At 42.5% G+C, this 26,360-nt stretch overlaps 1 protein-coding gene across 2 annotated transcripts in view; it reads left to right on the top strand.

The window, feature by feature from the left end:
- LOC145268648 (uncharacterized) overlaps positions 1-26,360 on the top strand; it is a 366,656-nt gene that overhangs the window by 130,547 nt on the left and 209,749 nt on the right. For both annotated transcript variants that reach the window (XM_080124130.1, XM_080124131.1), the window contains exon 4: positions 24,129-24,274. In XM_080124130.1, coding sequence (XP_079980256.1) covers positions 24,129-24,274 — 146 coding nt within the window. The remainder of the gene's footprint in view (positions 1-24,128; positions 24,275-26,360) is intronic.

Genomic DNA, 26,360 nt, shown 5'->3' with positions numbered 1-26,360 from the left:
ACTGAGCAAATTAGGCACAAGGCCGTTTTTAATGTGAGGTAAAAACCAGCTCCCCTAAAAGTAGGCAAAAGGGGGCACTCTGGTTACCAAAAATAATAATTGTCCCAGTATAGAGGGTTTCCCCTCCATTGACTGGTACAAATTATCTTAAGTGCAGTATCTGCCGGAACAGATGGTATTTATTTGCTCCCCCACCGAGCAAATTAGGCACAAGGCCGATTTTTAATGTGAGGAGTGAAGGGAGGGGGAAGGGAAAAAGGGGACCAGCTCCCGAGAGGTGGGAAATGGGAGCTGGTTAATGGTCAGGCATGTGGGGTTGCCCCCACATCTGGTCTTTGCTAGTCCTAGCTAGTCATAGCTAGTCATAGCTTGCAGTATCTGCCGGGACAGATGGTATTTATTTGCTCCCCCACCGAGCAAATTAGGCACAAGGCCGATTTTTAATGTGAGGAGTGAAGGGAGGGGGAAGGGAAAAAGGGGACCAGCTCCCGAGAGGTGGGAAATGGGAGCTGGTTAATGGTCAGGCATGTGGGGTTGCCCCCACATCTGGTCTTTGCTAGTCCTAGCTAGTCCTAGCTAGTCATAGCTTGCAGTATCTGCCGGAACAGATGGTATTTATTTGCTCCCCCACCGAGCAAATTAGGCACAAGGCCGATTTTTAATGTGAGGAGTGAAGGGAGGGGGAAGGGGAAAAGGGGACCAGCTCCCGAGAGGTTGGAAATGGGAGCTGGTTAATGGTCAGGCATGTGGGGTTGCCCCCACATCTGGTCTTTGCTAGTCATAGCTTGCAGTATCTGCCGGAACAGATGGTATTTATTTGCTCCCCCACTGAGCAAATTAGGCACAAGGCCGTTTTTAATGTGAGGTAAAAACCAGCTCCCCTAAAAGGGGTCACTCTGGTTACCAAAAATAATAATTGTCCCAGTATAGAGGGTTTCCCCTCCATTGACTGGTACAAATTATCTTAAGTGCAGCATCTGCCGGAACAGATGGTATTTATTTGCTCCCCCACTGAGCAAATTAGGCACAAGGCCGTTTTTAATGTGAGGTAAAAACCAGCTCCCCTAAAAGGGGTCACTCTGGTTACCAAAAATAATAATTGTCCCAGTATAGAGGGTTTCCCCTCCATTGACTGGTACAAATTATCTTAAGTGCAGCATCTGCCGGAACAGATGGTGTTTATTTGCTCCCCCACTGAGCAAATTAGGCACAAGGCCGTTTTTAATGTGAGGTAAAAACCAGCTCCCCTAAAAGGGGTCACTCTAGTTACCAAAAATAATAATTGTCCCAGTATAGAGGGTTTCCCCTCCATTGACTGGTACAAATTATCTTAAGTGCAGCATCTGCCGGAACAGATGGTATTTATTTGCTCCCCCACTGAGCAAATTAGGCACAAGGCCGTTTTTGATGTGAGGTAAAAACCAGCTCCCCTAAAAGGGGTCACTCTGGTTACCAAAAATAATAATTGTCCCAGTATAGAGGGTTTCCCCTCCATTGACTGGTACAAATTATCTTAAGTGCAGCATCTGCCGGAACAGATGGTGTTTATTTGCTCCCCCACTGAGCAAATTAGGCACAAGGCCGTTTTTAATGTGAGGTAAAAACCAGCTCCCCTAAAAGGGGTCACTCTAGTTACCAAAAATAATAATTGTCCCAGTATAGAGGGTTTCCCCTCCATTGACTGGTACAAATTATCTTAAGTGCAGCATCTGCCGGAACAGATACTACACTTTGATCTTGTTTATATATTTTATTGAGAAAGAAAAAATTGAACATAAAAAACGAACAAAAAATTCAATTCAACAAAATTAGGCACAAGGCCCTACAAGAAATTGGGAGGGGGAGGGTACAGGGTCTTTTTGACTATGTAACAGATGAGACTTTGAAGTCTTACTCTTGACTGGCAACATTTACCAAAATACCTCAATCACTCTGTGGATCCTAATCTAACTAATAACCCCAGCGTTCAATGTAAAATTTAACTATTTACAATTTGTATATTCATTTCTGTATGTTGTGTGTGCATTTTTTTTTTTTTTTTTTTTGTGTGTGTGTATGTGTGAGAAAATAAAGTTCGATTTCATTAGAAAGAGTTCTTGAATTAATTGGCGTAAAATGTTTGTGGAGTGGGAAAAAACTAATGAAAGTGTTCATTTCAAAAATAAAGAAAAAACTACTAATGTGTTGTTAGTAAGACCCCCCTGTACTATTCTATGTGGCTAGATCCCCCACTGTTTTCCGGGGAACCGAAAACAAGCAGAGCATCCCTAATGGGGTTTGGGGAAGTCGCCTTAATGGAGGTGGGAGAAAATAAAGCAACGGATGGAGGGGGTAGGAAGGTGACCTCTGAGTAGGGGGATGACCGGGGGCATCAGAAAATAAAGATGAGGAGCAGGGGGGTTGGGCAGACTCAGAGGTTCTCTAATACCAAAAAATAAAATCAGGAACAGGATCTCATTTGTACCACCAGTCAAGAGTTACTTTACTGAACTTATAATGCTAACCTAGGCGGGATGGGTTCCGTAGGACCCAGCACCGCCCATGCCATGCCTAAGGAGGGAACACGTATTGAAACTTGGCTCCTCGACGGATGCACAAACTAGTGCTGTGCACCCACCTCTTGTCAAATTCCACTCTAGGCAACCTCTTCCAATCGCATCTGATCTTTACTTTAAGCAAATGTTTAAAGTAAACGATCAGATCCCGATCAGGAACAGATGTCCCTTCGTGGACCAACTTGAGGCGCGCGATCCAAATGGTCATGCGCGCTACTGCTAGGATCGCCAGGAAAACCAAACTTTCCTCCCTGGGGAACGGCGGCTCCATGTTGTACACAAAAGTTCCTACGTTGAGATCGAGCAGACACTCGGCATCGATGCGAGCTGTTACCCCCTCGACGTACCTTAATAGGGGCTGTATCCGGCTGCAACTAAAAAATGCGTGCTCGATTGTTTCGGGCTCGCGTTCGTCACAGCACGGACAGAAGCGGCTGGTATTTTCTTTATACCGGAAAAGTACGTCGAAGAGGGGCAGCGCATTTCGGACCAGTCGCCAAGTCAGGGAGAATTCCGAGTTATTCAGAATCTCCCGTCCCGGCGCCCAACGCCATTGAGAACGGACAACCTCCATCGACCATCCCATCCGCCTACAAAGTGGATCCTTCGCGGTCCCCTCCACTAAATCCCGATACAGTTTCTTCCTTGGCTGATCGAGGACATTGGTCCCCGGCAAAGCTCTAAGAGCGGTTCGGCATTCGGAGAAGAACTTGGACTCCCCCTTCGGTCTACGACGACCTTCTACCGAAGGGTTGGGTTTGAGATTGGGAAACGAGTTCTCAACCACAGGGACCCAAGGAGCGTCTCCTTCAAGCGAACGACCCAGGAAAGCCAATCTCTCGGCGTTTCTATGACACAAGAGACTGGGCTGACCCAGGCCTCCCTCGCTCGGATTTTGAACACAGACCTCTCTGCAGACATAATGCTTACCCTCGTTCCACAAAAGTGAATCGAGGCGCCCTTGTAAGCGGGTTAGTCGTTCTGCAGGGAGAGGAAGTACAGACAAACGGTAAAGGATGAGCGGAAAGACGTATGTAGCACACGCCTCCGCCCGACCCTTCAAGGACAATTTCCTTCCAATCCAAGTCTTTACTGACGATTTGACCTTAGACTGTACTTCCGACCAATTCTTTTCCAGCTGAAGTCCCGGTCCAAACCAGACACCGAGAATGCGGACCGGTCCATCGGTCCAGCTGAAAATACCTGGAAGCGAGTTTACCCCGGTCCAGGCCCCCAACCGCAGGCCAACAGACTTGCTACGGTTGAAGATGGCCCCTGTTACTTCTTCGTATCGAGCGAGCGCCTCGACCACCGCTTGAACGTCCGTGAGGCAAGACACGAACACGGTGACGTCATCGGCGAACGCGGAAACCCTGGCTCGTGTGCCTCCAGGGAGAGCTATTCCGCGCAGGACTGGTGTAGCCGCCTCGTCCCTTAACTTGCGAAGGAGGGGTTCCAACGCCAGGACATACAACAGAGGCGACAGCGGACAACCCTGTCGCACCGACCGAGAGACAGCGAATGACTCCGACAGCTTACCGTTGATCTGCACCGCTACCGTCGGCCTGTCATACAGAACAAAGATCCACTTGCGGAAGTCCGGATTAAATCCGGCGGCCTCTAGCACAGATCCTAGGAACCGATGGTCGACCCTATCGAATGCCTTGGACTGATCCAAACTGATCAGCGCGGCTTCGGCGTCGTCTTCTGTCCCCTCTATGATCGAGCGTATCAAGTGCAAATTGTCTTGAATCGATCTCCCCTTCACAGCATAAGTCTGGTCCGGTTCGATCAAGTCAGTGATGACAACCTGCAAGCGATTCGCAAGAATCTTTGCCAAAATCTTTAACTCTGTGTTTAGCAGAGTCAAGGGCCTAAAATCATCAAAGTTTTCCCTCCCACCATGCCGTTAACCTTTCCTCAGCAATGTGATCACACCTTTGGTCACCTGTCCAGGGATGGAACCCTGGGCAAACCAATGGTTGAACATATCCTTCAGAATAGGGACCAACATGGGCGACAGCCTCAAGTAAAACTCGTAGGGTAGACCATCAAGCCCCGGGGATTTGTTATAGCCGACCTGCTTCAACGCAGTAATGACCTCATGTTCAGTAATAAGACCATCACAGCTAGCCGCCCGAGCCGCCGTGAGGCGGGGCGAGTCAGCCAAATAGCTGCCAAACTCATCAACCCTGAGTCCGGGTAGTTGGGTGAAGCGCACCGATAGATGCTCCCGAAACCCCTCGCAGATCTCCCGAGTCGATACTAAGGGGTGTCCTTCCAGGTTATGTACTTTACGAATGTACCCATCCGAACCGCGCCTTAAAGCAGCCTTACGCTCAACAGCGTCAACATTCACAGCCTCGTTAGAAACTTTCTTTAACCTAGCCCTAACTACTTGACCTTCATACCGCTCGCTAGCCAAGCGGTTGAGTTCTTGTTTAGCTAGTGCTAACTCTAGGGGGTCCCCCCCTCCACCGCCCGGGTCAGCTTATCCTCTAAACGCTTCTTTGCCTTAGCCTTATCTATCGCGAGGCGTTGGCTATACTGGACAGAGAAGCGCCTAATTTTGGCCTTGAGACTAACCCACCACTTACTCCCTGTAACCGCCCCCACTAAAGCCCGCTGAATTAGCTCAGTGACCTTCAACCGGTAGTCCTCCAGCTCCAACAAGGTGCTGTTGAACTTCCAGTATCCGGCCAGTTTAGGCCTAGCGCTTAAGCTCAAACGGGCCATAACAAGTTTATGGTCCGAGTGTCCTAGCAAGTGGAACGTGGGGCAAGATAGGAAGTCTACATCGCCTCTTCTAACTAACATCCGATCCAAGTAAGTGCTTGGATGGGAAGGCACTACAGGATGCCACGTCCACATCTCCCGCCCCGGATGATCCAGACGAAATCTGTCGACGAGATCGCACGAGGCCATCAGGTCAGACAGACTGCTGTCACACCACGCCGACCCGCTAGTCCCCCCGACCTTATCTATTTTGGGATCAAGGATTGCATTCCAATCCCCCATTAAAACTAACCGTTCCGGATCCACTAAGAAGCCCTCCAACCGTCGAAAAAAGGTTGCCCTCTCTACAGCAGCATTGGGAGCATAAACAGCAACAATCCGAAAAACACTACAATTAACAGCAACATCAACAACAAGCGCCCGCCCGTCCTCGCCTGCGTGAACAACATTCACCGACGCTGACAGGGTGCGACTCACTAGCAAGGAGATTCCACGACTATAGGTATTGCCATATGCTGAGTAGACATCGTAATCGTTTACCAGCACCTGACAATCCCCGTCACAAACAAAGTGGGTCTCCTGGATAGCGGCAATATCTACCTTGAGGGACACCAAGTCTCTCACAACGCGCGAGGCCTTGCTTCGACACCTGATGCCCCTCACATTCAATGTAGCCAAGTTCAAAGACATGATCACTTACCTCAAGCACTGTCACAGACGGGTCTGAAATCCTGGGCAGTGAGGACATGGCAGGCCTGGCCAAGGCTGCCGGTAAGTAAATCCGATGAAGGTGATCCATCCTTGGCCACGCCCCCCACGTCCAGGGGGAAGGTTAGTTTGAGTGCCCTGTATAGCGATGGGTGTACATACATGGGGATTCTACCCTCACATTTAAAGAAAATGTTGGTCAGTGAAGGATGGTCCCTATCCACCAGCTGCTGGCCTGGGATCGCATTCTTCGCTGCCTTAATCATTGCCCACATTCCTCCAGTCCTAGCGTCCTTGTCGACCCTAACGAAAGTGGTCAACAAGGGAGCGTCCTTGAATTTAGTGGGGTCTGTTACTAGGTCTCCACCGACTTTTTCAAAGTTTTTAAGTTTGTTGTACCGGACCTTCTGTTGTCCTTTAAGGTCCGGAGCCGGTTGGAGAGGGTCTGTTTCACAAATCCTGCTTCCTGGCAGGAAGGGGAGCTTTTTGGTCCGTTCAGTGCGGACTTTGGGAGTGGGGGAGGGGACCTCTTTTGGTTGATGGGGAGGCTTAGCGCTTGGGGAGGGGGTAGCCTGCTCGTTTTCTTCTTTTTGGCTCCTGTCACGGGATGAGGGGCGGGAAGAGTTTCTTGGGGCCTTTATAGGAGAGGGGGAAGGTTGTTCGGGTTGCTGGGGTGTTGGGATCACAGGGGGCTCATCCTGTGTTGTTGTTGCGAGGGAGCCCTTCTCAGTCTCAGTGGGGGTAGGAGGGTTTGCGCGTGTCTTGCGGCTTTTCCTCCTCCTGGCCCTCCTGATCTCTGTTGCGCTCAGGGCCATAGAGACTGTTGTTGTCTCTTCCTCTGCCTCTGACGCGGCCTCCTCCTCAGATTCTGGTAGTTTCCTCTTGTTTGAGGAGGAGGGTGTCTGTGTGTCCATTTTCTCCGTCTCGCTCTTCGGTTGTTCTTGGTCTTGGGTGACTGTCTGCAAGGATGGCTGTTTGTTGATCTTGCCTTTCTTTACGACCGTCACCCAGCCTGTCGGTGCCTCTGGAGGATTTGCGGCCGGCGCGGGAGCAGCGGCTTGATTTGTTGTCACGCTTGTTCCCGCCGCTTTTGTGGGCTTCTTCCCTCCGTTCCTCTTTGGACAGTCCTTCGCCATATGCCCTTGTTGTGTGCACAGCCAGCAATGAGGCCTCCTCCCTTCCACTATAAGGGAGAGTGTCCACTCTCCGAACTTGAGTGTGGCTGGGATGGCGTAGAATCCAGCCTTGTCCAGGACCATCTGTACTTTGTAGTCCCCGGTCATGATGTTTCTTAATCCGCGGACCGGGGTGACTTCCTCTACGTCTCCATACTGGCTTAGGATAGCCCCCAGTTGTTTGGCCTCCATATAGCAGGGGACGTTTAGAGCAGAAACATTTGCTCTCCTCTTGTTCATATAGATGGGTTGGAGCTTTATGTTCCTGCTCTGATGGCAGGTCCTGGACAGCCTGACTGCGTCTTCGGAGGTGGGGAGCAGAACATCCCACTGTGCGTAACTCCTTCTACAGATGTAGTTGGCGGGAATGTTCTGCTCCAGCAACACGTTCATCATGGTGTCCTTGTTGACGCCCGTCAGACCCCTTGTCTTGGTGTCTGAAGTTATCAGCGAGAGCACTCTTTTCTCCAGAACTTCCACTTGACCCGGGAGGGGTTGGATGTTGTTCCCCTGGGTATACTCCTTGTAAGTGGAGTCGAAGAGTGCTCTGTAGTCTTCGGGCGTCAACTTCCCTTGCTGCTCTTTTGGGCCCCATGCCGGTCCTCCATCCTGGTGGGTGTCAGCTGGACTCGGGTTGGGGGGTGTAGCTGGTGTTGTGGGGCTCTCTCTTGTTATGGGCATTTTTGGCTTCGGAACTGGGCCGTTACCAGGCAAAGTAGGCCATTGTGTCCTTGGCGTTGTTTCGTCCTGGCTTGGTTTACTCTCCGGGCCGCTCCCCTTTCTTATTTTCTTCCTTTGCTGGGTGGCTGTCCCCTTGGGGGATGGAGGTGTCTCCCCTTCTGGTGCCGTGTTCCCAGCTGGAGCCTTGGTGGGTACTGTCAAGGGTGTCTCTCCTTCCAGCTTGCTTTTGTTACCACTGGCCGGAGAGTCACCCCTTTTCCGTATTTGGTCCTCTTGGGGAGTGTTGGGGGGCCAATCACTGTCTTCCCCGCCGAATAGTGAGCAGATGGAGGCTATTACATCTTCGTCCAGCGCCTCGGTTTGGTCCGCGGTGCTGTTTTCCTCCTTTTCTGTTGGGGAGTCGCCCTTTGGGGGAGCGGGGGATGGGTTCCCCGGTCTTCCTCCCTTGGTTCTGCCGTCCTGGGGTGAAGCTGGTTGGCTGGGTTCTGCACTTTCCCCAGCTAGTGAGTTAACGGCAGCTTTTTCCGCTGGGTTGCCCTCGTGGGGAGCGGTTGCAGGTGCTTTTTGGGGGGTCGCCGCGGGCTGCGGCCCTACCCTCCCGCTTTCTTCCAAGGTCGCCGCGCGCCGGGGCCCTACCTTGTTTCCTGGCGCCGTCTCGCCGGGAGATGCATCAGCTCCCTCACATAGGGAGTCGTTAGCAGTTGAGATGCTGCGCATTTGGGGTGACGTACCCCTCCTGCCTGGCATCGTGGCGGTTGCACTGGCCGCTGGCGCGGACCAAAGTGTAGTGGGGGAAAAGAAAACCCAGGGGAATGGAGGGGGAGGAGGGGGAGGAGCGGACTTGGAAGAAATTAGAGTTTTTGACTTCCCCTCACGGGGATGTCGGGTTAGCAGCTCAGATCCCCCCGCGAGGGGGGAGAGCAGAGAAGAAAGACGCAGTGGGTGCTAGCGGGTCAGAGTGCCGCATCGCAATTAAGAGAGAGAGGGGATAGGCATCCCTGCCCACAGAGGGGAGCAGAAACGAAGCACCCGCCCTACCCCACGTCACCCTACCCACTAACTTACCCCAACGGAAGCGAGAAAGAGAACCCTGTCTGCTCGATCCACTGGGAGAGCAGCGAAGATAGACAAAGTTTGGGCCTGGCAGGTCAGAGTGCTGCTCAGGCAATTAAGTGTTGAGGAATTAGACCATCCCCTGTCTCTAGAGGGAAGAGACCGGAACGAAGAAAAAACGCATGCAAAAAAAACAACAAAAGCAGGTCTCAACTACCAGCTAGTGGTGCTGGTCCCGAGATTCCAGTCTCCCAAAAAAGGGGATCGGTTTCCGGGTCCAAGCTCCCACAAATGTGGAGTCGGTCCTTTAGGTCCTGACTCCCCAAAGGAGGGGGTCGGTCCTTGCTAACGAAAGTTAGTATGAAAACACCTTAACCTAGCCCGAAAGCCCGGTGGCGGAAAGTTTAGTAACTGAGAGAACAGATACTACACTTTGATCTTGTTTATATATTTTATTGAGAAAGAAAAAATTGAACATAAAAAACGTACAAAAAATTCAATTCAACAAAATTAGGCACAAGGCCCTACAAGAAGTTGGGAGAGGTAGGGTACAGGGTCTTTTTGACTATGTAACAGATGAGACTTTGAAGTCTTACTCTTGACTGGCAACATTTACCAAAATACCTCAATCACTCTGTGGATCCTAATCTAACTAATAACCCCAGCGTTCAATGTAAAATTTAACTATGTACAATTTGTATATTCATTTCTGTATGTTGTGTGTGCATTTTTTTTTTTTTTTTTTTTTTTTTTTTTTTTGTGTGTGTGTGTATGTGTGAGAAAATAAAGTTCGATTTCATTAGAAAGAGTTCTTGAATTAATTGGCATAAAATGTTCGTGGAGTGGGAAAAAACTAATGAAAATGTTCATTTCAAAAATAAGGAAAATCTACTAATGTGTTGTTAGTAAGACCCCCCCTGTACTATTCTATGTGGCTAGATCCCCCACTGTTTTCCGGGGAACCGAAAACAAGCAGAGCATCCCTAATGGGGTTTGGGGAAGTCGCCTTAATGGAGGTGGGAGAAAATAAAGCAACGGATGGAGGGGGTAGGAAGGTGACCTCTGAGTAGGGGGATGACCGGGGGCATCAGAAAATAAAGATGAGGAGCAGGGGGGGGGTTGGGCAGACTCAGAGGTTCTCTAATACCAAAAAATAAAATCAGGAACAGGATCTCATTTGTACCACCAGTCAAGAGTTACTTTACTGAACTTATAATGCTAACCTAGGCGGGATGGGTTCCGTAGGACCCAGCACCGCCCATGCCATGCCTAAGGAGGGAACACGTATTGAAACTTGGCTCCTCGACGGATGCACAAACTAGTGCTGTGCACCCACCTCTTGTCAAATTCCACTCTAGGCAACCTCTTCCAATCGCATCTGATCTTTACTTTAAGCAAATGTTTAAAGTAAACGATCAGATCCCGATCAGGAACAGATGTCCCTTCGTGGACCAACTTGAGGCGCGCGATCCAAATGGTCATGCGCGCTACTGCTAGGATCGCCAGGAAAACCAAACTTTCCTCCCTGGGGAACGGCGGCTCCATGTTGTACACAAAAGTTCCTACGTTGAGATCGAGCAGACACTCGGCATCGATGCGAGCTGTTACCCCCTCGACGTACCTTAATAGGGGCTGTATCCGGCTGCAACTAAAAAATGCGTGCTCGATTGTTTCGGGCTCGCGTTCGTCACAGCACGGACAGAAGCGGCTGGTATTTTCTTTATACCGGAAAAGTACGTCGAAGAGGGGCAGCGCATTTCGGACCAGTCGCCAAGTCAGGGAGAATTCCGAGTTATTCAGAATCTCCCGTCCCGGCGCCCAACGCCATTGAGAACGGACAACCTCCATCGACCATCCCATCCGCCTACAAAGTGGATCCTTCGCGGTCCCCTCCACTAAATCCCGATACAGTTTCTTCCTTGGCTGATCGAGGACATTGGTCCCCGGCAAAGCTCTAAGAGCGGTTCGGCATTCGGAGAAGAACTTGGACTCCCCCTTCGGTCTACGACGACCTTCTACCGAAGGGTTGGGTTTGAGGTTGGGAAACGAGTTCTCAACCACAGGAACCCAAGGAGCGTCTCCTTCAAGCGAACGACCCAGGAAAGCCAATCTCTCGGCGTTTCTATGACACAAGAGACTGGGCTGACCCAGGCCTCCCTCGCTCGGATTTTGAACACAGACCTCTCTGCAGACATAATGCTTACCCTCGTTCCACAAAAGTGAATCGAGGCGCCCTTGTAAGCGGGTTAGTCGTTCTGCAGGGAGAGGAAGTACAGACAAACGGTAAAGGATGAGCGGAAAGACGTATGTAGCACACGCCTCCGCCCGACCCTTCAAGGACAATTTCCTTCCAATCCAAGTTTTTACTGACGATTTGACCTTAGACTGTACTTCCGACCAATTCTTTTCCAGCTGAAGTCCCGGTCCAAACCAGACACCGAGAATGCAGACCGGTCCATCGGTCCAGCTGAAAATACCTGGAAGCGAGTTTACCCCGGTCCAGGCCCCCAACCGCAGGCCAACAGACTTGCTACGGTTGAAGATGGCCCCTGTTACTTCTTCGTATCGAGCGAGCGCCTCGACCACCGCTTGAACGTCCGTGAGGCAAGACACGAACACGGTGACGTCATCGGCGAACGCGGAAACCCTGGCTCGTGTGCCTCCAGGGAGAGCTATTCCGCGCAGGACTGGTGTAGCCGCCTCGTCCCTTAACTTGCGAAGGAGGGGTTCCAACGCCAGGACATACAACAGAGGCGACAGCGGACAACCCTGTCGCACCGACCGAGAGACAGCGAATGACTCCGACAGCTTACCGTTGATCTGCACCGCTACCGTCGGCCTGTCATACAGAACAAAGATCCACTTGCGGAAGTCCGGATTAAATCCGGCGGCCTCTAGCACAGATCCTAGGAACCGATGGTCGACCCTATCGAATGCCTTGGACTGATCCAAACTGATCAGCGCGGCTTCGGCGTCGTCTTCTGTCCCCTCTATGATCGAGCGTATCAAGTGCAAATTGTCTTGAATCGATCTCCCCTTCACAGCATAAGTCTGGTCCGGTTCGATCAAGTCAGTGATGACAACCTGCAAGCGATTCGCAAGAATCTTTGCCAAAATCTTTAACTCTGTGTTTAGCAGAGTCAAGGGCCTAAAATCATCAAAGTTTTCCCTCCCACCATGCCGTTGACCTTTCCTCAGCAATGTGATCACACCCTTGGTCACCTGTCCAGGGATGGAACCCTGGGCAAACCAATGGTTGAACATATCCTTCAGAATAGGGACCAACATGGGCGACAGCCTCAAGTAAAACTCGTAGGGTAAACCATCAAGCCCCGGGGATTTGTTATAGCCGACCTGCTTCAACGCAGTAATGACCTCATGTTCAGTAATAAGACCATCACAGCTAGCCGCCCGAGCCGCCGTGAGGCGGGGCGAGTCAGCCAAATAGCTGCCAAACTCATCAACCCTGAGTCCGGGTAGTTGGGTGAAGCGCACCGATAGATGCTCCCGAAACCCCTCGCAGATCTCCCGAGTCGATACTAAGGGGTGTCCTTCCAGGTTATGTACTTTACGAATGTACCCATCCGAACCGCGCCTTAAAGCAGCCTTACGCTCAACAGCGTCAACATTCACAGCCTCGTTAGAAACTTTCTTTAACCTAGCCCTAACTACTTGACCTTCATAAAAGGCCAAGAAACGGGTTGTCAGACCTTTTGTACAGGCATTAAAAATTGTTGTAGACCTTTTAAAGTCCGGTATGTTGTTGCTGTACATATTGTGAGATGACTGGCCAATTTTTATGATTTCAGGTACTAATGAACAGCTACAGCAGGAATTAGAATACACTTTACTAAAGCCTGATTGTCGCAGCTGGTGAATTTCAAATATGCAATCTAGACGTGAGGAAACTTTAGAAGAACGACATGCAATAAAATTATGTTCTAAACTTGGGAAAATCCCACAAAACCGTATGAAATGCTTCAGACTGCATTTGGACATTCTTGCATGAATCAAGCATTAGTTTTAGGGATGTGACATAAGAGATTCGAGGAAGGCATGGAGTCTGTGAGGGTGATGAGAGTTGCAGGAGGAGTAGGAAAGTCCGAACACAATAGTTGATTGGCCAAATAAAGAATTTCATGGGTAAGGACCGTTGTGCTTGATGTCAGTGTGGGAACTGTACACACAATTATTAGCGAGGAACTGAAGATTCGTCTGCTCCAAAGGTGCAGACCATAACTCTATCTTTTTCACAGACTATTTGACCAAGATGGCCATCGAGATAATTCCTTACCCTCCCTATACTTTAAACCTTGTTGACTGTGACCTTTTTTATACCCTAAGCTTAAAGAAAACCGCACAGGCTGTCGTTATGAGATAATTAAGGAGACGAAAGAGGCTATGACAATGGTTATTTACTCCCTCACAAGAAGATGTCCATAGGACCTTCCAGAAGTTGTTGGAACGGTACAACAAGTGCATTGCAGCCGGGGGAGATTACTTCAAAGAGGACTATTGTTTCATGTGTGAGGATACAAAAAAGTCTGGAAACTTATTGAAGGCACCTAGTACATAGCTAGCTATTTATATATATATATATATATATATATATATATATATATATATATATATACATATATATATGCATATATATATATATATATATATATATATATATATATATATATATATATATATATTAATTTATAAAATATATATGGCGATTAAGCTACACTGAATATTCGGCGTTTCATCCACTCTAGGATTCCTCAGGCTTATGCGCATAAGCCTGAGGAATCCTAGAGTGGATGAAACGCCGAATATTCAGTGTAGCTTAATCGCCATATATATTTTATAAATTATTAACTAGCTCTACCTACGTATTGAGCACTTTTGAAGTAAATACTTTAAAAGTTTACGCATAAATCTATACTTTCGTATATTAATTTTATGTGAGTAAATGAAGTATTTAATTTAATTATTTAATTTAATTATTATAGTAAAAAATAATTACAATTATATATATATATATATATATATATATATTTAAAGTAGTAGCCTTCGTGTGTGTGGTTGGCGTGCATATGTGTGCGTGTTTAAACTCTCCTACAGCCCAAATCACTGGACCGATAGTGACCAAACCTGGCATGATGATCGCCCTTATCTAGTGATGGTGCGCACCATTTTTCAAGGTAAGGATAAAAGTTTAAGGTCATGTATATATATTTTCCTTACACCCACAATACTAAACCATTCCTTACATGGACCGACGTAGAGATGGTGCACACCATTTTTCAAGGTCAATATAAAAGGTTAAGATCATATTTGGCTCTTAATAAACACCCTTTACTCGGGGACAGTGCACAGGCGAAGAACGTGTATCTTTGCTATTATATATATATATATATATATATATATATATATATATATATATATAATAAGTTATAAAATATATATGGCGTATATATATATTTTTTATAACTTACTACCTAGCTCTACTTACGACTTGAGCATTTTTGAAGTAAATACTTAAAGTTTACGCAATAAATTTATACTCTCGTATATAAATTTATGTAATTAAATTAAGTAATCATATATATATATATATATATATATATATATATATATCGATCTCTCAAAGTACACTAACGTTCACGTACACACACTTACAATCCACGCGTACATAAGAACCAAACTCACACATAACGCATACTCTTACACTTTACACATCACATAAATTACACGAGCAAAACCCTCTTTATATATGAAAATCTGCGTTATTAAAATTGCTTTTAGCAAAAAATTGAACGAAAATAAATAAATAAATAAAACACGACAACCGACAATGAATTCTAATTACTGAAGGCGGAAGATTTCCCTCGGGTGATTTTTAACAAATACACCGGTCTAACATTCGTTTTTATTTTTTGTTTGATTTATTTTTTAGAAAGAATATTCGTTGAGATTATATGCAAGCAATTATCTGCCTAACCTTGCACGATATAACATCATTTTTCACATAGTTATTTATTAAACTACGACCAGGCATGCCCCATAATGCCTGGAAATTAATACAGATCCATAGGGACCTCCAAAGCACGCCATAAAATCGATGACATCATCATTTAGTGCGTACATTAAAATTTGGTTTTAAGTTAATCATTTACTGGAAGACGTATTCGGCGTTGCTCGGGATTAAACTGACGCCATTAAATGTCATCCAAGTTTTAGCCTCTGTCCCATCGATGAAATGTAGCATCTCTCTGCCGGTTCTACAAGTACTTTAACGGTGAATGCTCCGACGAACTGCAAGCACTTGTACCCCCTCGACGTTAATACCCCCGACAAACCGACCAGCAGCAAGATCCCACCCCTTCACAGTAGAGATCCCTAGATGTAAGAGAGCCTTCTACTTCAGTTGTTTCTTCTCCAGAACCGCTAGACTTTGGAATTCCCTTCCGGGTTCCTGATTCCCCAACTGCACTGACATGCAGAAGCTCAAGTGTAACGTGAACCGACATCTTGCTGTCCAACTCCCCACATAGTACCCCTGTAGCTTATGTCCCTGATAGTAGCCCCCTACATCAAAGTGGCAATGTGTCTTGTTTGGGGTGAAAATATAATTAAAAAAAAAAAATTTAAATCCCTTTAAAAAAAATGAAATTAAAAAACGGAAAGAAACTGAGACATGCGCATGCGAGTATCATGTTTTTTCTAAACCATTTATTTCTTGTAAGTAAAAAAAATACGTGTGTTGAGATCGAAACCAAAACCTTGTTTTTAAACCTACTTATACTTAACATAAGGAAGTTGTCATGTGAACGATACGCGAATGCGCAGTCGTGAAACAGTTTACAAGCAGATAAAAATCCAATGACCTACCCAAGTACCAATTTTTCAATTTTTATTCCTTAGTAAGGCGGGGTTTTTTTCGGGAGAAAACCGATTAAAACATTTTCCACGTGTCTGAATACTCTATATACCAAATTTCAAGTCTGTAGATCAAAAATTCGTTGAGTATATAGGTTGAGAAGTGCCCTCACATGCAACCACATTCTCACTTTTATAGATATATACATTGTGCTTTTATATTTCTCAAAAATATTTTTTAAATCATTATCAGTTTATTTTACAGAGAACATTCCAAAACTAAGGCCTCCAATTTTTTTTTATTTTATTTTATTTTTACTAACACCCTGAGTGTATGTCTATACTCCTATAAATTTGGGGGGTGTATTTATTTGGGGGGGGGGTAATTTCTTTAAATCGGAAAAAAAAACGCGAATGTGATGGGGAAAAAATGAATGCGATGCAAAACGAACGATGTTAAAACTAAAAAAAAAAATCTGAAAAATAAAAAGCAGCGAACGCGAAAAATGGCATGAATAACCTTGTTTCGATATTAAAACTTTAAAAATCTAAAAAAAAAAAAGAAAAAAAAGTCATCTCACATCACGATTCGAACTTACAACTTTTAGGTAATGACGCTGCGCTTTAATCAACTGCGCTAAGAGGACGTCGACAAGACTGATTTTTTTTTTAATATTTAAACTAATTCAAGTTCCAACATCATTTGCGCATGCGTAGAAGCTATCTTGTCATGCAGGAACCATTTTTTGCAACCCTCTCTCTGTGCAAAACTGGCCAGTTTAGAGTGAAGGAATTAATGTTTTGGGCCAATTTTTCGATATTTGTCGTCCAAGATGTCGAGCTTCAAAATGCTATCTATCTCGTGAAAATCCGTCGCCTCTGTCGAAAGTTTTTGGGAGACATACAAACACACATAGACATGTACAAACACACACATTTTTCTTTTATATTAAAAAAAGAGAGAAAATACAACTTTTTTTATACATGGGTCGCGGAATTGCATTCTAGCTAATTTGCATATTATTTTAAACATTCATTTTAATTCCCTATTATTTTTTCCGGTTTCCTTACTTTAATTAACTATTACATGTAATTATCATTTGTAGTTAACTACTAGCCTGGGTGCTTGGGGGTGTGCGTTCAGCAACAAGAAAAAATTGGTAGTAAGCAGGCAGGTTCGAGCCCGTACCGCGAAGGAGGAAAAGAACGTAAAAAAACGTGACATCTTTGCCGTTACGTCCATCGCCAAACAGGAAGTGGCGAAGGTTTAAATTAAGGCTGGTCAATCGAAAAGAGGGAATGACTTTCGAAAATATCGGTGAAAAAAGCGACCTCTCCCTGTAGAAAAAGTCCCAGTTTAGGGTGAAGTAATTAATGTTTTTAGCCAATTTTTCGATATTTGTCGTCCGAAGACTTGCACTTTTATACGATATGGATCTTGTGGAAATTCGTCGCTTCTATCTAAAGTTTTAGGCAGACATACAAACAAACATACATACATACATACATATATGCATGCGTACATACGTTTAACCAGACAGATGAGATTTATATTATAAACTAGACTTGGTGCCCGGTGTTGCCCGGGTGTTTGGAGGTGGGTGTTAGGAAAAAAAAATTTTTTTTAAGTGGAAGTATGCAGTGAGGCTCGAACCTGTTCCGCGAAGGAGGAAAAGAAAGTGAAAAAAAACGTGACGTTTAGCTGTTGTGCCCATCGCAAAACCGGAAGTGACGCAGATTTAAATAAAGGCTAGTCAATCGAAAAGTGGGGGTTACTTTTGAAAAATCGGCGAAAAAAGCGACCGCTACCTGTAGAAAAGTTCCCAGTTGAGGGTGAAATAATTAATGTGTTTAGCCAATTTTTCAATATTTGTCATCCGAAGGGTCGAGCTTCAAAACGATACCGATCTCGTAAAAATTCCTGGACTCTGTCGAAAGTTTAATGCATACATACATATATGCATGCATACATACATACATAAATTTAAACAGATAGGTGAGATTTATATTATAGATTACGTGCAATTATATTCATGCAGATATTCTACATGGTTTTTACTTGCATAATATTTGTGTAAAAACGGTTGTAGTAAACATAAACCACTTTCTATATATATTTATGTATGCGTATATATATATCTATTTTAAAAAAATTTTATTTAATGTAACAATTATATAATCAATTCTTTATTATATAATCAATTCTTAATGCTGCAATATTTTAAGTTATAAATTTATTATATTTTTTACAAAAATATCTTGTCCTTTTCTTTTCCAGTTTTAACAACTAGTCCTTTACTCTTCCATGTTTAAAAAAAAAAAGCCATTCAACGATCATATTAGGTTCGCATTTTTCTATTGTACAGATATATAGATCATTATAACAAGTGACATAGATAGAATGAAAGAATGAAAGGGAGATAATTGGGGATATTTTATTGAAAGCAGACGAGTGTCGTACATTGTTATTACATATGTGTATGTTATATTTATGGGGCAAAAAAATAAGACTGAAATTAAACAAAGAACGAGTGAATTTACTGGAAGCCTAGAAAAATCATGGATTACAATAGAAAAATGCGACCACGAAAAGTAATATGGTTAAGCTTAAACATGGAAAAGTAAAGGATTAGTTGTTAAAACTGAAAAAGAAAAGAACAAAATATTCTAGAAAAAATATAATAAATTTATAACTTGAAATATTGCAGCATTAACATTTTTTTAAGTCAATTTATAACATTATATAATCAATTCTTAATGCTGCAATATTTTAAGTTATACATGTATTACATTTTTTTACTAGAATATCTTGTCCTTTTCTTTTCCAGTTTTAACAACTAGTCTTTTACTTTTCCATGTTTAAGCTTAACCATATTAGTTTTCATGCTCGCATTTTTCTATTGTAATATATAGAGAGAGATCATTATTCTGTTCGTTGTTCTGTGCAATTATGTTTCATAAATAATAAAACAGTTTTAATGCAGTAAATATTGATCCCCAGTTGTAGATTTGGGAGGGGGTGAGCTGGGAGAGCTGTGGCAATCTCATAAACATGTCTTTGTCATAGAAAAGCTTTGAGTACCCCCACTCCTTTCTGTTCAATCAAACTCCTGACAACCGTTCTCCCGGGGGTGGGGGTGGGGGAGACATATAAATATTGATATCGAAGAATGGCTCGTGTTCTACGGGCGACGGAAAGCCTTTCGAGAAGTTCCGAATGAATCAAATTGATTTTGCCAGTCAAATCTTAAGCGACAATTTCCGACGTGCCGTTTGGCCGGATTGCGTTGGTCAAGCCGGTGGAAATAGCATCCATTTACTGTCCATCCGCTCCCGGACATTTTCGATCGAGATCTATAGTCATCCACTCGGAAAGAAAGCCGGCGAAAATCGCACTTTGTTGGACATGACGCGATTGGAATTGATTGCAACGGAATTGGGAAAGAGCGAGGGCATAAATTCGGTCTTTCCGGATTTCCATCATGAAATGTATTACCCGGGAGGTGAGGAGAAGCTGGTTAGAGGGTTGTGAAGATTTTGCAGCGAATTCGATTTCTTTTTAAAGGGGTTAGGTTTCGGGTTCATTTTCATTTTAAAGGGTGGGTGATTTGGGTAAAAGAATATTTAGATGAATTATTATGTGGACTACTGTTCTCATCTTAAGTGTTATTTTCACATTATTTCGGCCGATGTAACCTCCACCTTCTTCAAGTGTATTTTGTCGAATTTGGCAATCATACTATCGAACTCGGGAATATTTCTGTCGAACTCGAGAATTTACTCGAACTTGTGGCGTAGTAAAATAAAGTACTTGGTAAAATTCAGATGTAAGTGACACTCTTCTGGCGGTTGAAGGTTCAATTCTCGGTGCGGGCGACACTCAAAATATAATTGCGAATTACTTAACACGTCTACCCTGTCATGGCTGACAGAACAAAAGCATGCTAAACCCTTTGTACATTTTTTACAAAGGAAGCACTACTTAGTAAGGCCTGAAGGTCACTCGAGGATACGGGTTAATGAATGCATAGTAGTGGTTTAGTAATCGTTAATGGTGTAAATTGGGTAGAATTTCGATTATTTCAGGGGATGCCTCCATAATGGACTTGTTTATTTTTGCTAAATGATTCCGTTCGAACTTCCGTGAAGATCCCCGACTATGACAGAAAGATTTCTCTGTTCGATTGAAAGATTACCGAGTTTGACTGAAAGATTCCCCAGTTTGACTAAAAGATTCCCGAGTTCAACAAAAAGATTCCCTATTTCGACAGAAAGATTCCCGAGATCGAAAGAAAGATTCTTCAATTCCACAGAAAGATTCCCGAGTTCAACAGAAAGATTCCCAAGTTCGACAGAAAGATCCCTGACTTCGACAGAAAGATCCCTGACTTCGACAGAAAGATTCCTGAGTTCGACAGAAAGATTCCTGAGTTTGACTGAAAAATTCCCGAGTTCGACTGAAAGATTCCCGGGTTCGAAAGAAAGATTCCCGAGTTTGACAGAAAGATTCCAACGTTCGGAAGAAAGATTCCCGAGTTCAACAGAAAGATTCCCGAATTCGACAAAAAGATTTCCGAGTTTTACTGGTATTACCGAGTTCGACTGAAAGTTTTACGAATTTGACAGAAGAGTCCCGAGTTCGACTGAAATATTCTCGAGTTCGACAGAATGATTTCCGAGTTTAACAGAAAGATTTTTGAGTTCGACAGAAAGATTCCCGAGTTTGACTGAAAGATTCCCGAGTTTTACTAAAAGATTCCCGAGATGAAAGAAAGATTCCCGAGTTCAACAGAAAACTCCCGAATTCGACAGAAAGATTTTCAAGTTCGACTTGAAGATCACCGAATTTTGCAGAAAGATTCTCGAGTTCGACTGAAAGATTTTCAAGTTCGATTTTAAAACTCCTAAATTCGACAGAAAGATTCTTGAGTTTCATAAGATTCACTTGAAAACGGAAATTTCATCGACTGAAACGCTGGAAAACTATGAACGCCAAATATAAACAGTAGTTCGAATAATCCAAATAATACAAAGTTACACTCACTACAGAAACTTACATTTCTTAACATGTGGACTTAGAAGCAAATTGAGCTCATATGAGTTTCTTTTCAAGAACCTCCTATGTATGGATCATAAGACTGAGTGGCTGCTTCTCAGCTGACTACAGTATAGTTGTTTTTAAGTCGAATGTCAACGAATATAATGCTAAAAATTAATATTAAATCATGTTCCTATCCTGAATATTCTACTTGCAACGTTTCGGCCGATGTAATAGCCTGTAAAGTGACCGTTACGTTCAACCCGTACTCATCACAGTTCAAACCACGCTTGGTCTCCCATGCTATCAAAAAGGAACAAGCAAGCAAAAACAAATAAATTCATTTTAACAAAACTATTTATTACCCCATCTTGACACCATTTAAAATGTCTCTTCCTGTCACATGTCCATCTAACATCAGCGCGTTTCTCTTTCTTCCACAACCGGCGCATTCTCGCCTTCACGTTACATGTCCGTCTCTTTTCAGCGCTGACTTTGTTTCCTTGGCCACGTGGTGTTTTTTTATTTAGACGCAAGCCCAAGCACACTTGCTAATTTGCATACTCGTCTAAACGCTGTTCCTACTGCTAATACAATCGCTTGCCAGCCATCCTTCGGCTGCTGCTGATATTTTCATACACATTTATATGCGCTCTGTTACATACCTTCCCTTTCAAAAAAAGTTATTTACAAGAATTTAATTAAACCTGCCTGTGGTAATAAAGAAAGCAAATAATTCAAGAATTCACACAATAAAACATGAATAATTAAATCCAATAAATAAGTAAATGCTGCTGATATTTTCATACACATTTATATGCGCTCTGTTACATACCTTCCCTTTCAAAAAAAGTTATTTACAAGAATTTAATTAAACCTGCCTGTGGTAATAAAGAAAGCAAATAATTCAAGAATTCACACAATAAAACATGAATAATTAAATCCAATAAATAATTAAATGCTGCTGATATTTTCATACACATTTATACATTCTCTGTTACACTCCGAATCCACAGTTTTCCCCAAAAGAAATGTACTCCTTTTTGTTACGGCAAATGAGCGAATGAGTGCTAATATTTTTATCAGTCAATTAAAACTTATCTGAAAATAATATTGAATTGGTGAATTATTCAATATGTTATTTTTAAGTAGAGCTGGAGCGAGGAAAAGACCAGCTCTTTGGGGGGGGGGCATTTTCAAATTTGTCGAAGAAGACGCAGAACAATAAGTAGAATGTGCAAGATATATTTACACGACGGGTTGAGAGATTGTTGTTGATATATTACTTGAAAACAAACACGATGTAATCAGCCGGGAAACAGCCTTGCAGTACTGTGTTCCACAGAGAAGAAATTAAAAAGAAACTATATTATAAGTACAATATCAAATGAATATCGTACTATTTGTATTTTTCGGACTATTATTCTCATCTTGAGTACCTTTATTCAACACTGTACTTAGTTGCCTTCGGAAACAAGGAAAAAAAAGCCAATCGACAATCATTTTTTTTTTCATATTTATTTATTATTTATGAGTGATTTTTTTTATAAGCTTTCCATAAGCGTCTTACGCGTGTTTCATTTTGCATATAGCTAATGCTGCTATCACACAAATCATCAGAGACAGGAAAATATTATAAACAGTCGCACTTGATTGGATGGAATAAAACATACATTTAGTCATTTGAATCGCAGCAATAAGCGTCATATTTTTAAGACAGAATTTTATTGAAAAAACAAAACAAAAGCAATAATGAAAAAGCGCTCGTAAATCAATTCAGAAGTTTTATTTATAAACATTTTCTTCATTTCTTTATTTATTTGCGGACTATAATCCTCATCTTTATAGACTATTATTCTCATCTTGAGTACCTTTATCCAACACTGTCCTTAGTTTTTCTTGGGGAACAACGAAAAAGAAGGCAATCGACAATCATAATTTTTAATTTTTTTTTCATATTTATTTATTATTTATAGGCGAATTTTTATATTTGCTTTTTCCATTAGCGTCTTACGCTTATCTGTTTCATGTTGTTATGCTGTTTCATTGTGCATATAGTCGATGCTGCTATCACACAAATCATCAAAGACAGGAAAATATTATAAACCGTCGCACGTGATTGGATGGAATAAAATAAACATTGAGCCATTAAAATCGCAGCATTCAACATCGTATTTCGTAGGATATAAAATTTTATTGAAAAAAAAAAAAATAATGGCGATGGAAAAGCGCTCATAAATCAATTCAGAAGTTTTTTATAAATATTTTATTTATTTATTTATTTATTTATTTGCGGACTATAATCCTCATCTTATAGTTGTTGTTTCGTGACGTTTCGGACGTCACTGAAGATACAGTCAAAGATTCGGCATTCTTATCCCGTCGCGGTTAACAACCTGACAAAAGCAATAGGAATATGACGTTTCTGAATTTTTGAGATGAGGATTAGTTATTTGTATTATTATTCATCGGACTACTGTTCTCATCTTGAGTGTGATTTTCACAACGTTTCGGTCGATATAACCTCCGACCTTCATTGCTGACGGAACAAGAGCACACTACGCCCATAAAGTAAATAAAGGGTTCCGCTCGAAATTCTGTCCAAATTCCCGAGTTCGACAGAAACATTCCCGCTTTCGCCAAGATACACCTGAAGAAGGTCGGAGATTATATCGACCGAAACGTTGTGAAAATCACACTCAAGATGAGAACAGTAGTCCGATGGATAATAATGCAGTAGGAAAAGTTGGCCGAAACGTCGTGAAACAATAGCTGTGAGGATGAGAATAATTGTCCGCAAATAAATGAATAGATATAGAAATTACTCATCTTAAAAAATAATTCCAATAATTAAATAATATATTTTCTTCTTTTCCAGGGGAGTGCCTCGAATACTTCTATCCAACCCTATACTTGGTTGTCTTTGGTAAACAACGAAAAAATAGGCAATCGACAATCATAATTTTTAATTTTTTGAATATTTATTTATTATTTATAGGCGAATTTTTATATTTTTTTTTCCATAAGCGTCTTACGCGTATTTCATTGTGCATATAGCTGCTGCTACTATCACACAAATCATCTGAAACAGGAAAATATTATAAACCGTCGCAAGTGATTGGATGGAATAAAATAAACATTGAGCCAATGAAATCGCAGCATTCGACGTCATATTTTTAAGACATTAAATTTTATTGAAAAAAAAAACAAAAAGCAAAGAAAATAATGGCGATGGAAAAGCGCTTGTAAATCAATTCAGATTTATTTATTTATTTATTTATAAACATATTCCTTATTTTTCTTCTTTTCCAGAGGAATACCTCGAATACTTCTATCCAACTCCATACTCGGTTGTGTTCGGGAACAACGAAAAAACCTATGATCGGGTCACTCCAAACAGATGCGCTCGGAACTGTTTGGAAGAAACATCGATTGTGTGTCGTTCCTTTGATTATCAAGTAAGTCGATAGTTTCTTTCCTTTTCACTCAGAAGAATAAAAAAATAGTTTCAATAAATAATCGAGAGTAACCTCCCTTGTTTTATTATTATCTCCAATTTTGCAAACCCCTTATGATTAATACAAAAGTTATCAATTAATTTGCAGTGGGTTTTTTTTTGTTTTGTTTTTGTTTTTTGTTTTTTTTTACACCACTTATCAAGACTCGAAAGCCACTCGAGGATAAGGATTAGTGCATATACGATTGTCACTGAGACAACAAAGTATTAATAGTTAGTGGTGGAAATGGGGTAGAAATAGATTATTTACAGGGGTCGGCTCAACAAGAACTTGTTTACATTGGACTTGAAGACGACCATATTGTTGTGAGCTGGAAAGCAGGCCAGCGGAACAGAGTGTCACAGGCGGTCAGTTCTGGGAAAGAAACTTTGTTCATGGAATATGCGTTTAACTTTAGGCGCAGATAGAAAGCTGGAGAAATCGTTGATAGTGCCTGTAGCTTGACGAGTGTCTTTGTGAAGGTTTTGCAAGGGGGCGCTGTAGATTAGAGTTCAGACAAGCACTTGCCATGAAAATAATTATGGAGTAGAGACAAGTTTCTTCTGTAAGGGAAAAAAGGTTGCAGAGAATTTAAAAAAAGGCATTACTTCCTGGGTTTTGAAGTCGGTTTTGAACTTTGTCAAGGATAGGTACTTTGAGCAGCTTCCGCTCAGATATAGCGACAGTACACCATTTTAGGACGTATTTGCCTCTTATTGTGTCGAGAGTTAGTTACCGTCTGGAGCGGTAAAATTACGCAATTATTTTCCGGTTACCTGGCCAACAGATTTGGTGTAAGCCTTCTATTTCAGGCCAGGAGTAAAGAACAGACCCGGAAGTTTTTCAATACATAAGCCTCTTTAAGATGAGAGACATTCATATCAATGAGGATATGTAGGGATCAGAGCGTTTATGGTTAAAAGATAAAGGATTGATTTTAGATGCGTTAAAATTAATTCAGCCACTTTTTTTACCACATTGGGTCACATGTTCAAGTTCGAAGGAAAGAAATTCAGATAAATACTGGTTACCGCTGGCCTTTGCAGCATTGCAATAAATGATAGTGTCATCTACGTATATGTCGATGAATGAACTTAGAATGTGATTCTGGATATTATTGATGAAGATAAAGAAGAGACTTAGGCCCAGGATGTTGATAGTTTGAGCTTCGGACGTCTGCCCATCGACGACTATTTGTATAAACCTATTAGAATTAAAACATTTGATGGTTGAGAAAACATTCCTACATATTCCAAAGATGGAAATTTTGTAAAATAGACCTTTATGCAAAGCTCAATAAAATAACTTTGAACTCATAAAAGAAAATTCAAACGTTTAAACTCTTCGTTTATCATGTCGCTACAGATTAAGTGAGGTTGAATATAAGAACAAAATTATATATTTAAAGAAATGTCACATAACCCCGGAGTATCATCGAGTACTCTTAAATAATTAAACTTTAAATTATCATCCCTCACTATCATACCAATATCATCTCTCTCCCTCTCTTTCTCTCTCTCTCTCTCTCTCTCTCTCTCTCTCTCTTTCTCTCTCTCTGAAGTAAGTTTTACGTTATATTCGACAAAATATTATTAACTTCCGTTCTCACGATTTTTAGCTCATAAAATAAAAGTAAGGTATTTGAACACTTCATGGTCTTTTATTTAATTTATCATTATCAGCGAAATAAAGTTTTAATCACTGTTAGATTGAAAAGTAAAATTAGTAGCCCCTTACATCGATATACTTTGTTTGGAGTGATCGTGAGTAAAAAGAAATTTTCCCGCAAGCTTTGCTACAAATTTGATGTAAGTCTTCTATATCAAGTCAGGGATCAAGGTCAGTCCTAAAAACTTGTTAGAGCAAAGTGCTTCCTCTAGACGAAAGACATTCATTTCAATTGAGGTCAAGTGGAGATCAGAGTTTTTATGGTGAAAAGATAAGAGCTTGGTTTTGCATGCGTTAAAATTAACTACATGCTCAAGGTCTGTGGAGAGATAGATCCAGAGAGATTCAAAGAGATTTTGGTCGTCGTTGGCCTTTGAAA

This window comes from Euprymna scolopes, chromosome 44 (genome assembly GCF_053919585.1).
Source record: "Euprymna scolopes isolate OS-2025 chromosome 44, ASM5391958v1, whole genome shotgun sequence".
NCBI lineage: Eukaryota > Metazoa > Mollusca > Cephalopoda > Sepiida > Sepiolidae > Euprymna > Euprymna scolopes.
This window is presented reverse-complemented; position numbering and strand designations above follow the sequence as displayed.